At 34.1% G+C, this 14105-nt stretch overlaps 1 protein-coding gene across 3 annotated transcripts in view; it reads right to left on the reverse strand.

Annotated features, from left to right (window-relative positions):
• Positions 1-671: 671 nt before the first annotated feature.
• Positions 672-14105, reverse strand: part of LOC122102352 (solute carrier family 22 member 22-like) — a 28544-nt gene continuing 15110 nt past the window's right edge. For 2 of the 3 annotated variants that reach the window (XM_042672996.1, XM_042673000.1), the window contains exons 8-11: positions 11749-11963; positions 8077-8185; positions 5919-6122; positions 672-3147 (exon numbers count right to left, since the gene is read on the reverse strand). In XM_042672996.1, coding sequence (XP_042528930.1) covers positions 3078-3147; positions 5919-6122; positions 8077-8185; positions 11749-11963 — 598 coding nt within the window. In that variant the 3' untranslated portion in view covers positions 672-3077. The remainder of the gene's footprint in view (positions 3148-5918; positions 6123-8076; positions 8186-11748; positions 11964-14105) is intronic. The other variant, XM_042672999.1, reaches the window with a different exon arrangement.

Here is a 14105-nt window from a genome sequence, read left to right on the forward strand (position 1 = left end):
AGAGGAAATAACAAAGCTATTTTGTGAGGATCCCGCTCAGTTGCTTCTGTTACTTTCCTATTGTAAACAATATGGCAATGCTTGAAGGAGTGCAAGTAGCGCTCCACACACGTGGATTTCACTTAATTTGGATTTTTTACTTAAAGCAGAGAATCCATTTCTTATCCTTCATAGTGTCTCTATTCCTTTTCATTCCCGTAAATAGTATTCAAGGATTTCTCCCTTTTGTCACACACCCACTAACGCTTGTATTTTTTGGCTAATATCTACCCTAAGAGGATGAGGTCATTTATTATTGTGATTTTCATTTGAATTTCTCTAATGATTATGTCAGTGATGAATGTCACTATATTGAACCTTTTTAAATATACCTGGCCACATAAATGGGTAAAGGCTATAATAGCTATCATGGAATATTATTCATGGAGAAGGTGAAGGAAAGCAGCCACTGTGACCACATAAAAAATGATGGAAACCTTATTTTATATGAAAGATTTGGGACAGAGAGGGAAATACTGTGTGATGTAATATAGATTTGCAATCTTAAATAAGTGAACTCCTAGACTGGACTAGTATTTGTCAGGTGCTGAGGGACTTGGAAAATAGAAGGGTTATGTTTTAGGGTACACTGTAAGTTGAACAGATTCTGGGGAATCAATAAACCAGCATAATTGGTGATAGATGTTAATTAATTTAATCATGGTAATCATTACACAATGGTAATCATTACATGGTAAAAGCATTACACAATCATATTGTATAACTTGAAACTTGCAATTAGTGTCTTGCATAAACAAATCCCAGGAAGCAGAGTTGAATACATTGTGCTGCATGATAACTCTGATTTCTAAAGATGGGATGAATTCGTACAGCTGCCTGACCAGGGCATTTTTTTTTTCCTTTACAGGTGTCTTTAATTTTGTCACTGTCACGAAGTCACTTTTCCCCCTTCATGTTGTGAAAATAATCCAAGTGGTTTATAGCACTTCGGTAAGAAGAGACAGAAAGCAAACTTGTAAGTTGAAGAAATGTTATAGGCGTGCTTCACATTCTATACTTTCTAATTCAGAAATACATTTGAAATCAGTAATCTTGCTGTTGGCTACTTTGACATTTCAAGCCTGGAATGTCTATCATTGTACAGCTGATTCTCCTAGGCCTGCCCATGACCCATGAGGAACTTCAACACGTGGGTGACCATGGACGACTTCAGGTTTTGACTATCCATTCTCCTTTCAGTATTTTTGAATATGCTGTCCACCCTGTGTGACTTCATGGAGAACTTTACAGCAGCCATTCCTGCTCACCGCTGCTCTTCTGCCTCCTTGCCCATCCCAAATTGAGTTCCAGGATCACCATCTCTGCATCTCTGCTGAGGGTCTCCATCCCAAGGGACTCGGGCCCGAGCCTGAACAGTGTCATCAGTTCCGCCAGACCCAGTGACAATTCTTAAAATCCGCATTTGTCCGCCATGAATGACACTGAACAAGACGTAGCCCTGTGACCACGGTGTTTTCACTTCAACCACAGTGGCTAAAGGTAGTGTCAGTGGAGTAATTGAATGTGCATGAATCATGATGTCATGATTCAGCAGACACAATTTCCAGCCTGTACATGATATCAAAGACTAAGAAAAGAGAATGATAAACTTGCAGTATTTTGTGTGTTTCTTAGGTATAGGTGTATCCACCTATTTTTTGCTCTCACATAAATGTGACCCAAATTCATATTCCAAAGAGGAGGTACATGACTGTTTTGTATCTTTAAGAACATAAAGACGATGACTGTGCAAAACATTGAGTAGAATCTATTGAAGAGATTCAAAGATTTGATTAAGAGTGAATTCTCAAGACTGTTTCTTCTGTTTTTTTTTTTTTTCCTGCTCCTCATAGTTTAGCACATTACCATTTTCATTTTTTATTGGCTAAAGTAGGATCATTTCATATCATGGTCTTTGAAAGGCAATGCCTGATTTTTATTGTTATCCTAGCACAACTATTGACATACTGAGTTTCTACATAATGAGATAATAACTATTTCAGTTATTGTGAAGATGACATGAACAATATTTATTTGGATATATATTATATGTATATATATATATGAAAACTTATTTTCACATAGAAGTCTCTCAAAGTTAGTTATTTTGTTTTCAAAATCATTTCATGTACTCTAAACTTGTGTGTAAATCGTAATAAATATTACATATCATGTAAAGCATATCTGCGTTCTCTTCAATGGAGGGGCGAATGGGAGAAAGCAGACAGGATCCTTTAGGCTTCATCACATCCTAATTAAGGATATAAAAGTCCTTTCAGTTCTGGGTCATTTCAAGCTGTGGCTCATTCTACATACCACCAAGTTCCTTTCCTATCATTATAAAATGTTGATTCAAAGATGAATTGAAATGAAGTTTGCACGAAGAAGAGAAATTTTCCCTATAAAATGTACCTGGGGAAAATACCTTCAAAACTCTAACCTTACCACATTCTCAGACAACTCAGCAAGCTTGGCAATAATGTAGCCATTCTGTAGCTAAATTTCTAGACCATGTAGATTTTAGAATCCATTGTTTTCCATATTAGGAAGATCATATAATCCATATTATGAATTGTGTGCCATATATACATGTAGGTATATGTACATATGTATGTAGAATCTCATTGTAATCTCGTGTTATTCTATAATTAGAAAAATGTATTCCTAGTATTTCTATTAAGATTATAAAGAAATAACATTTAAAATAGTTTAGATACATTTGGCCAAGGTTCTTTAACAATAATTCAGGATATATCAGGCTTTAAATAATTTAGGCAAGGCTTGTATAACTTCAGAACCTTTTATATTGTGTGATTTAGGAAATGGTACTAAGTTTATATTCCTATTTATCAAGTTCATTTTCAAGTCCATATTATAGTTTTTTTCATTGAAAGAGTTCCTTTGCAACTCATTTCTTTAATAAGTAAGTTTGTGAATATTCATCAAACCAAAGATGTAGGCTATAAAAGAGATTAGAATTGGCAAAATTATGTAAAAATATGGCCAGATTGTCAACTCGGTAAGTACTCTTACACTCCTTAGACCTCAGTAGTTTCCAAAAGCTCTTTACTTTGTTTTTTTCTATTGCTCTTGATCCAGAATCTGTCCCTAGAATCAAAGAAACAAAACGCAGATTAGTGACTGAAATGAGTCCAGGAGAAGCAGGAAATGTCATTTCATTTGTACTACATTTTAATTCATACATTTCTAACTTAGTCTCTGATACTCTATAACATGTTCCTGAGGATGCAAATCAGACTTGAATGTGTCTGGCCAATTTAGAGATGACTAAAATGTGACTCTCAGGTCTCTTATAAGTTTGTGCAGATACTAAAACAAGTTTCTAATTCTGTGCTCATGTCATTACCCACATGGTATCACATGCTATGGGACATGTGGCACTGACTTCATGTTCATGTGAAAAGAGATTAAAGATCAAGCGACTTCATTGATCATCTGACAAACAAGTGTTCTCCATTTAGTAAGTTAGCCATCATCAGAGCTTTCACTGAAATGCTCTTTGGACCACTTGCTCTTTCCTAGAAAATGCTTGTGGAATAGGTCTCTATGTAGTTTTAAATAGACACAACCTAGCTACTTTCTAATAATGAAGTTACAGCAGTTCTCCAAGTTCAACCACATGACTTAAAATGTGAGACCATAGTCTGAAAATGAAATGTACTTATATCCATGTCCCACACAGAAGAATGAAATAAACTTGTTTGGAAACATTGATAATTTGGAGGTGATAATCTACTTCTCATGCATAGGCAGTTGGTATATACTTTATGTTTTATCTATATGGAAAAGTTGAGATATTTGCATTAGCACATAGACAATTATGAGTATTGTTGCAAGGTATTTGGCTGAAACTATGTCTTTCTAATACTGTTTGGCAATAATTTCCTCATTATCTATGTGTGTTATAAAAACTGAAAATAAAATCTTGACTCCTTTCATTGGTTAAAAGAGAAAAATCCCCACAAACTGCTTTTAAAAGTTTGATATGATGAATCCTTTAAGTGTTAATGGAAATTGCTTTTTTGTAATGCCAGTTTCATCCTCCATAAACAAAATTGTACTTCTTTGTAGGATTAAATTAAATATTCTCACTGACCCAAGTATAGATTTATCCCAACAAACTTAGAATTCATTCATTCCTATTAAAGCTGTTTGTTTTTAATGGTCCTTGGGCTCCTAAAACTTGTTTACATCCAGTTATGTTTATGCTTTGTTGAATGGCTATAGTTTCGCATCCTCATTCTCTTGTTTAGAATCTATGTAGCCTTAAACTGCCTTCAATGTACCCTTCAAGATCAAACATACCGCCATAAAATACAAACTTGAACACTTTCTATGTGTAAGTATTTTGCAACTAACATCATATCTCTCATATTAAAGGTTCTACCTCTACACAAAAATCATCGTTTTACTGCATATCTCTATCTGGGAATATAGAAATGGGAATATAGAAATGACACCCTGTAACTTTACACTGGTTATGTCACAACATGAATTATTTTTAATCCACAAAGGAAATGCTTATGAGCCTTAATTTATAGTTCTTCAGATAAAGATATTTTAGAATATTTTAGGATCTAACAGATGCTTTGGACCCAAACTTTCTTTGAGCTATTACTTTACATAGCTTCCCAGGGTCATCAAAATTTATATAAGAAACTTCAATCATCTAGAAATCATCATAAAATCAGTGATTCCAATTTAGATACAAGTATAAAAGTTTAAAAAGTATCCATTTTCAGTTACTGTCATATAAAAATCGATCTGACTTTGGGAATGATTAAGTAAGATTAATCAATTACAATGTTAATGCTTAAGGCATTTATTCATTAGTAAAAGTAGAATGAATATAAATTTTCATTTTAAAATGTTTGAGTTCCAGTTCTAGCTTTTTCACTGAGAGGATCTCTGATTAAGAAAAATAAAACAGCTGGGCACCCATGGCTCACGCCTGTAACCCTAGCTACTCAGGAGGCTGAGATCTGAGTATTGCGGTTCAAAGCCAGCCTGGGCAGGAAAGTCCATGAGACTCTTATCTCCAATAAACCACCAGAAAACTGGAAGTGGCACTGTGGCTCAAGTGGTAGGGCACTAGCCTTGAGCTGCAGAGCTGAGGGACAGTGCCAAGGCCCAGAGTTCAAGCCCCATGATCCACACAAAAAAAGAAAAAAACAAAAATAAAACATATCCTTACTCTCATAAGTCTTTAATTTTCTCAATTTATTCTAGTTTAAGATTACATGACATCAAGCATTGTTGCCTCCTCCTTTGTTTCCCTTTGCCATCCCTTCCCAACCCGCCCCTCCCATCCCCGCGCCTAAGTTGTAAAGTTCATTTTCGACATAATGTCTTGTACATCTCATTGTTGCAATGGGTCCACCTGAATCCTCATTTAAACAATTTGTTTTTCCCTTCCCCTCCACAAATTATACCAACATCAAATATAGTGAAAACAATGCTTGATAAGAAATGTACTCATTACCTTGCCATGTAATTGTAACCCCTCTATATGGTATTTTCACAATAAAAAATATTTAAAAAAGGTTAATGACATGATGCACGTGAAAGGACTTAAAATTTTTTTAAAGCGATGTGAAGTTATCAATAAGTTTTTTTATATACATATATATGTCTATACAAGTATAGATTTGTGAATTATAAAACTGCTGAAATACAAATCAAAGGTATGTATCTTACAAAAATGTCTCCATGGACTGTCACCCAGAAAATTAGTGAAGCTGATGTAAATATTCTATTCTTTAGTCTTATAAAATTAGAATGTCAGTCCTGTGACATTTCTGTAAAGTATTTTGTAAGGGCACAGTGGACCATAACACAGAAATCTACACAGGGCTCACCTTTTCTCCAGGTCCTTGATGGTGTTGGGAAGTGGAAGATTATAGGTCTCTGGGAGAAAGTAGAGGCTTATTGAGGCTACCATGGGAGTGACCACATAGAGAATCATGGGAAGATGGACAAAATATTTTCTAGTTACAAGCGCTAAAGCAGCACAAGTTGCTGCTAATTTGAAAGAAAACATATAAAAGCCTTGTAGAGTTGACCTTCAAAAAGAGAAAACATTTCTTGAAAAACCAGAATCAAATTCTATCTCCTGTTCACAACATTTTTTTTTAATATTTAAAGAATTAACTTTTGAGGAACCAACTCCACATAGAGCTCCCCTATGACCCAGCAATCCCACTTTTGGGAATTTACCCGAAGATCACAAACAAGACCATACTAAAGCTACCAGCACAACTATGTTTATTGCAGCATTATTCACCATAGCTAAGATATGGAACCAACCCAGATGCCCTCAGTAGATGAATGGATCAAGAAAATGTGGTATATATACACAATGGAATTCTATGCCTCCATCAGAAAGAATGACATTGCCCCATTTGTTAGGAAATGGAAAGGCTTGGAAGAAAATTATATTAAGTGAAGTAAGCCAGGCCCAAAGAAACATAGGTCCCATGGTTTCCCTTATTTGCAATAACTAGAATATGTCTGAGACAAGCAGAAATGGTCAGATATGTTGATGTTAGGTGAAATGAAAATAAGGACTCAAATGGTTTTTCTTTCCCGCTATTGTTTCTAACATATTTATAAGACTGTTTCTTTGTTGCTTTGTATGTCCCTCCCCCAGGGCATAACCCCTGTTTTCACTGTATTTGATGTTAGTATAATTTGTGGAGGGGAAGGGAAAAAACAAATTGTTTAAATAGGGATACAGGTGGACCCATCTCAACAATGAGATGTACAAGATGTTATGTCAAAAAATGAACTTTACAACTTTGGCATGGCGGGGGGGGGGGGGGGGGGGAGGGGAGATTGGAAGGGGAAACAAAGGAAGAGGTAACAATGATTGATAAGAAATGTACTCATTACCTTGCTCATGTAATTGTAACCCCTCTGTATGGCATTTTCACAATTAAAAAAATAAAAAGTTATCTTGTAGCAAGGAGTTTCAGCTCAACATGTCAATGAATGTGTGCAGTGCATCTTGATCTGGGACATCTCTTCTACCATTCTCAATCCTGCTTATCTGTCCCAACCTAACTCAACCTCTCAAGTTTCCTAGTTCCATTTTTACTTGCCTGCATCGATTATGCTGACTGTGTTTGCACACGTTTGCTCTTTGCTCTTAACCTCCACTCCTGAGACAAGACATATTTCAGCTTCCTCATGTTCACTTTTGTCAATTCATGGAATTGACAAATCCACCTCTCCATGAACCATACTTTATACAGTTTCACCAACATTTCATGCAAGATCAAGGTATATTTTTCTTGAAAAAACTGCAATTAATGCTGTACTATAAACTTGTATTATAAGCACATTTTTCCCATTTAGACAGAACTGTCTTATTCTCTCAACTACACTGTACAGAGTTTGAAATTACCGATCTTTGTTGTTTAAATACTATATGACCTCATATGATTTTCATCTTTCTCATCTGTGATGTTATATAAACACATTAATTCAAAGGTGCATGGTACAATATTAAAATAACTCAATAAGGTGCAAGATAACAAGCTAAACTTGAGTTTCAGATAGACAAGAATATTGTGTCATCATGTACTATTGATTTACTTATTTATTAATTTGCAATTGAAAATTTTGGCATGTATCTGAAAAATCAAATCTAGTTGCCCTGTATTTTCTTTCTTTCCACTTCCTTTTTTCAAGTAAATCTCAAATGTCTATTAGACTTTAATGAATGGTCATTGCAAATTTCTTTATGAATATTAACAGACTCATTGTGGGGAGTTTAATATTTGACTGATGAAAATTCTTTCTACAAATTGAGAATTTTGAAAGATGACCTATTACTGGAAATAATTTAAAAATTTCCTGATGTCAGTACCCTTAGTGCCTTTTCATATCCCTCAACATTTTCTGTCACATTAATATTTTCTGACATCTCACTTAGATCCATTTGAATTTTGTAAAAGCTTCCAGCACTATACAACAAATATCTCAAGAAAGACAAGTTACAGTTTCTTTTCTTACCTGAGTACTGTTGGTGACAGCTCAGAAATAAAAGCTGTACATAATGAAATGAAGGTTGAATAGGAAGCTTTCTCAAAGAGAAAAATAATAAGGCGCAGAATGTGCATCTCTGTGAACAAGATTTGGGAAAGAATAATTGGGAATGTTTCAGTATTTTTATTCATTCATGTGTTATAAAATACTTCTTAAATATTTACCACTAGGCCCTGTTTCAGCATTTATTTCTTCATTTATTATCCAATACTCTTTAATACTTTCCACTTGTCAATTATCTGAAACTAGTCTTTGCTAAGTAGGGTTTAAGTTAGAGAAGGAGCAACATGTTAGGTAGTTACAATGCAAGTATTATTCAGAACACTATTAAACTGGAATTGAAACTGCAAAGAGATTGGTAATGGACAAAAATAAGTGAGAAAAAGCAAAAAAAATGGAATTGATATTTAGCAGGAATCAAGGCAATCCAGTAAAACTTTAAAATATAAAAAGTCTATTCTACTAGAACCCAGGTGACAGAGTAACTATAGCTGCTACATGGTGGGGTGAGGGTGGTGATGGTGGTGGTGGTGTGTCTGTTTCTCCCTATAGACTGTCCCAAGCAACTCCCTGCAGAGGAACGTTTGGTTTCCATCAACACTCTGCTCTGTAATACTGGCTTACATTGGAAAAATCAGTTGGAAGGTAATAAAATATTTGAGAAAGTGGGATGGAAGAGATCAAACATCTTTTTAAAAAAGTTGTTATTGTTGAGTTGATATACAGAGGGGCTGCAGTTACATGAATCTGGTAATGAGTAATGAGCACAGTTCTTTTGGAATCATGCCTCCCCTTCCATTTGGTCCCTCCCAATCTTTCCTTCCCATCCTCGCCCACAAGATATCCAGTTCATTGTCCACATAGTGTCTAGTTAGTATCATGTGTATTTGTTCATTCTTATTTCACCTTCTGTGTTCCCTCCCTTACCTTCCCAAATATGAACAAACAAGACAAAAGGAAAAGAAAACAAAAACAGCAAAAATGGCAACTAAATAATTTTTTGTTTCCTTTTCTTAGAGTTCATTTCACAGAATATTGTTTTATATGGTCATCTGTCCATAAATACTGAGTCTTTGTCCTCCACTCCTATACATAGCCTCCTTTGGCTTCTGTATCTTAATGGCTAGGGTCCAATATAATATGGAGTCAACCTAGATGTCCCTCAGTGGGTGAATGAATCAAGAAAATGTGATATATATATATATATATACATACATATATATGTATATGTATATATATGTATGTATATACATATGTATATGTATGTATATATATATATCACATATACATATATATGTATGTACATATATAATGGAATTCTACTCATCCATCAGAAAGAATATTGTACCATTTGTAAGGAAAAGGAAAGACTTGGAAAATTAGGTTAAGCAAAGTAAGCCACCAAAGAAATATAGGCTGCATGTGCCTATAAGTCTACAAGTAAACACACTGAATTAAATAACACTGAGATCAAACTACTTGTTGCTGGAAAGCAGACTAAAGGAAGAACATGAAATGTACATAGAGACAAAAAGGAGAAAAGAATGAGATGTACCTGTAAAAAACTCAGGTTGAGTTAACCAGGGTAATCTAGAAAATGGTATTGAGAGGACATATGGTATGATTCATGAATCTTAATCTATGTCCAACTGCTTTATGCACTGAAAGCAATTAGTTCAAAAACCACTAACAAAAATCCATAAAACTCAAATAACAGTTTTAGCCCAACTAAATTAATTAGAGCAAGCCTATCATTTACTCATTTCCCATGTGTCACATGCTTCCACAAATATTCAGATCTGGCCATCACAGCAGCTGGTTGGTGTCTCTGTTTCATATATTGAATTCCTCTAAAATTATCATGAGTTTTGATAAAATATTAATATTAGAAGTAACCATAAAATATGTGAATGCATATACAATGTGGCAAAATGAAATATACTGATAGAAGTGACAAGAGTTAAAGGTTAGATCTTATGGAATTGTAGTCAATCTGTATTCAGCTTTACAAAGACTATTATGACTGTAAGGGTTTTAATGCAAGTTTCCTAGTAACTTCAATAAAGAAAAACAACATTGATACACAGGATATAGAGAAAAGAAACAAACTATATCCTTAAGAAAGGCAAAACATAAAAACAAATAGATAGGACAGGAATTAAGGAATCATAAAAGAGAAAATAAATAACTAAACATCAAGTCATTCCCTTTTAATAATTAAGTGAATAGATTCATTTTACCACCCAGGGAACATTAAGTTCTTGAATAGATTTTTTTAAATTCAACCTTGTGTTGCCTGTAAGAAACCTAATCAGAAGGGAACTTTCTTGCTAAAGCAATCCAATCAGCAAATGCCCACACACGAATTGGATGACAGTTCTGCTGTTGTGCTCCAGGATGGGATAAGAGGACAAATCCAACCAGACAGAAATTTAATACATAGTTCCCAGGGGACAGGGTACCTATTTGGAAAGGTCATGGGCAGCAAGGGACCCCACTGCTTAATGAATCAAACTAAAGATACAATAAACCACTAGAAAACTGGAAGTGGCGCTGTGGCTCAAGCAGTAGAGCACTCGCCTTGAGCTGAAGAGCACAGGGACAGTGCCCAAGACCAGAGTTCAAGCTCCACGACTGACCAAAAAAAAAAAAAAAACATTGGGACAAAGGGTGAACCAATTCAGCAGTAATGTTCAGTAGACACTATGTTGAAAATGAACCAGACAACTTAAGGTGGGAGGGAGGCTGATTGGGGAAAAACTGGAAGAAAATGAGGGAGGAGGTGACACTGTTCAAAAAGAAATGTTCTCATGATCTGACTTATGTAACTGCAACCCCGCTGTACATCACCTTTACAATAATTTTTTAAAAAATAGCCAGAATAAGACAATGAGAGGGATTTAAACAATTATAATTAGAAATAAAAAAATAGGTAATATAAGAGATATAACAGAAATTAAACCACAAGGAATTGTTATTGACAATTATATATAAATATTGACAAGTGAGAAGAAATTGATAATTTCCTAGAAACATAAATACTACCAGTACTGAACAAAAAATAAACAGAAAATCTGAGATATCTAACAAATTATGATACTGAATTGTTAGTTAAAAAATAACCCTACCACCTTCCAAGGAAGAAATAAAAATGCATGCTTGTTAATGTAGGAGTTTCTAAAAATAAATTCTTTTACTAGTAATATACAGTGCCTTTCTAAATTCTGGTTTATTGTTTCATAAAGATGAAACTTGTTAATCATTTTCCATCATTGCTAACATCTAGATTTTAATCTTCTTGGCATTTGTTGAGTGTGAATTTTATTTTCTATTAAGAAAATTCTGGGGCTGGGAAGGTGGCTTAGTGCATAGAGTGCTTGCCTTGCATGCATGAGGCCCTGGGTTCGATTCCTAAGCACCACATAAGCAGAAAAATAAAAGGGCTGGAAGTGGTGCTGTGGCTCAAGTGGTAGAGCGCTAGCCTTGAGGTGAAGAGCTGAAGGACAGCGCCCAGGCCCAGAGTTCAGGCTCCACGACCGGACTCCTCCCCTCGCCCCCCCACCCCCCCCCCCCACTCCAAAGAAAATTCTGATTAAAAAGACACATTCCTGATGAGATTCTAAACACTGAAAAACTTACCTTTAGGCACAAATATGGTGACCATAATAGAACCTCCCATCATAAAAAGTAAAAAAGCTACAGAAGGGCGCCGTTTGACATGTCTTATTATAAAACATGTGAACAATTTGCTGGGTGTGTCCGCTGCTGCGAGTAGAAACTGGGTCAGGAAGATGTCCTTTCCAAAAGCCTGAATGTCCAGCAAGAGGCCATAAGAGCAGAAAGTTCCTGAAAACCTAGGAGAGGAAGTAGAAGCATTTGATAAACTCACTAATGAAGGCACTTTATTATTATTATTGTGTGTGCGTATATGCATGAGTGTGTATTTGATACTTTTACTACATTCAAATATACTACTAAGAGTAAAATACTTCAAGTAAAGACAGCAATATATATATATATATATATATATAATTCAATGAATATTCATTACGAACTTGAGAATATGAGTACTAGCACAAAATCCAATTGTTGACTTAGGGATTATATAAATAAATACAATAATAACAATATGCATTTGGTCTACTTCTACAACTTATCTAAGCTCTAGATATGATTTTTTAAAAAAGATTTCTCCTAAATCCCCCCCCCCCCAGTTGTAAAGTTCGTTTTCAATATAGTGTCTTGTATGTCTCATTGTTACAATGGGTCAAACTGTATCCTTGTTTCAACATTTTGTTATTTCCCTTCTTCTCCTCAAATTAGAAAAAATGTATATACAATATACAGGGCACCAGAATCAAATACAGTGACAACAGGGGTTATATCATGGGGAAAGAACATACAAAAGAAACAAAAAAAAATCACATAGTGCATTATAATTAAAAACAACAGTAAGAAAGATAAAACCACTTGTGTCCCTATCTTGGGGTTTATTTCTCTTAGCATCATCTTATATGGTCATATGTACATAGCTTTTGACCTTTTCTGCTTGTCTGGTAAGATTGTCCTAGATGTATACTAGTTATTGCAAATAACTAGGGGAAAAAGAGAGGGTACCAATGCTGGATAGGAAATGTACTCATTACCTTACCTACATAACTGTAACCCCTCTATACAGCATCTTTACAATAAAAGTGAATAAATTAAAAAACTACAAGAAAAAGATTTTAAACAAAACTTGAAAATAGTGATTTCCAAAAGATGGAGGACAAAAACTTTAATTCATAATTTTGTACGTATTTTATAAAATTACCAAAATTTTTGAATCTTGACAATTCTTGTATTGGCTGACAATAGTTTAAAAACTTTGGTAAGTTTTCAATTTGAAACACCTATAGTTCTTTAAAATTAGATGAATGTCATAATATACACGAGTGATGTGCATATGTATATATGTAAAATTCTTTGTATTTCATATTACATTTATATTCTATAAGAGTACAATATTTATGATTATAACCTACTTCACAGTTTAGTTTCCTACTGTTTTCTATTTCTTACATCGTAGAGATCTTATTTTTATAATGTTGACTCCTTTTCATGTTCACTTGTATATGGTATGTATGAATACATCTATATATAAATTTTCCAAAAGAATATAGACAGGAATATTACTCAGAATCTGAGGAGGCAAAGGTAATTTAAAATAATTTGTATATGAATTTTTAAATCTCCTAGGCACAGTTTCTCAAAAATGCTTAAAGTGGTTACTCCTGAGATAAAATATAATTCATCAATCTAGTTGTTTGCAATTTGTAGAAAGTCGTATTTTTTCTTAAATAAATAAAAGTAGAAGTGATTTTTTGTTAAAAACATATAATCTTACAGTATATGTATTATACTTTATATAGTAACATAAAAATTGTAATGACTATTCTGAAATAATCTTCCTTTCACAATTCAACTTTCAACTATTGGATCTATCATTTCATATAGGACATTTTTACCTTATTCAGATACTAAAAGATCTAAAATATAGTCATGCAAGGATGCTTTTCATGTCCATGTGCATGTTTATCAAATAATTAGTATTCTGGCATACATAGCCATTAGCAATTGCTTTCCATACATAAAAGTATAGTCTTAAGCTTCAGGCTGGTAAATTGGTTGCAAGTGCTTTCCATAAATTAGGTCTTTGGGGAAGCCTAATAACTTCTTTGCAATTGTTCTTCTTGTCTTCAAAATTGGGCTGGAAATAGATCTCATGTGGAAAGTTATACATTTTAATTTTTATTGGTTTTTGAAAATGCCTTCATCATTTCAAGTGAATGGACCACTTTTCAATTGTCTTTATGCATCAACATAGTATGATGACTTATAGACTTGAATCAATTGGAGAGCCAGCAAGCATACAATCCTGTATTAGCCAATATTACTTAGACTTGAACTGAAAATGGTAATGATGATACAAACTATTATGATTTTTTCTATTTTAT

Source organism: Dipodomys spectabilis, unplaced genomic scaffold (genome assembly GCF_019054845.1).
Source record: "Dipodomys spectabilis isolate Male_0828 unplaced genomic scaffold, ASM1905484v1 ptg000783l, whole genome shotgun sequence".
Classification (NCBI taxonomy): Eukaryota; Metazoa; Chordata; class Mammalia; order Rodentia; family Heteromyidae; genus Dipodomys; species Dipodomys spectabilis.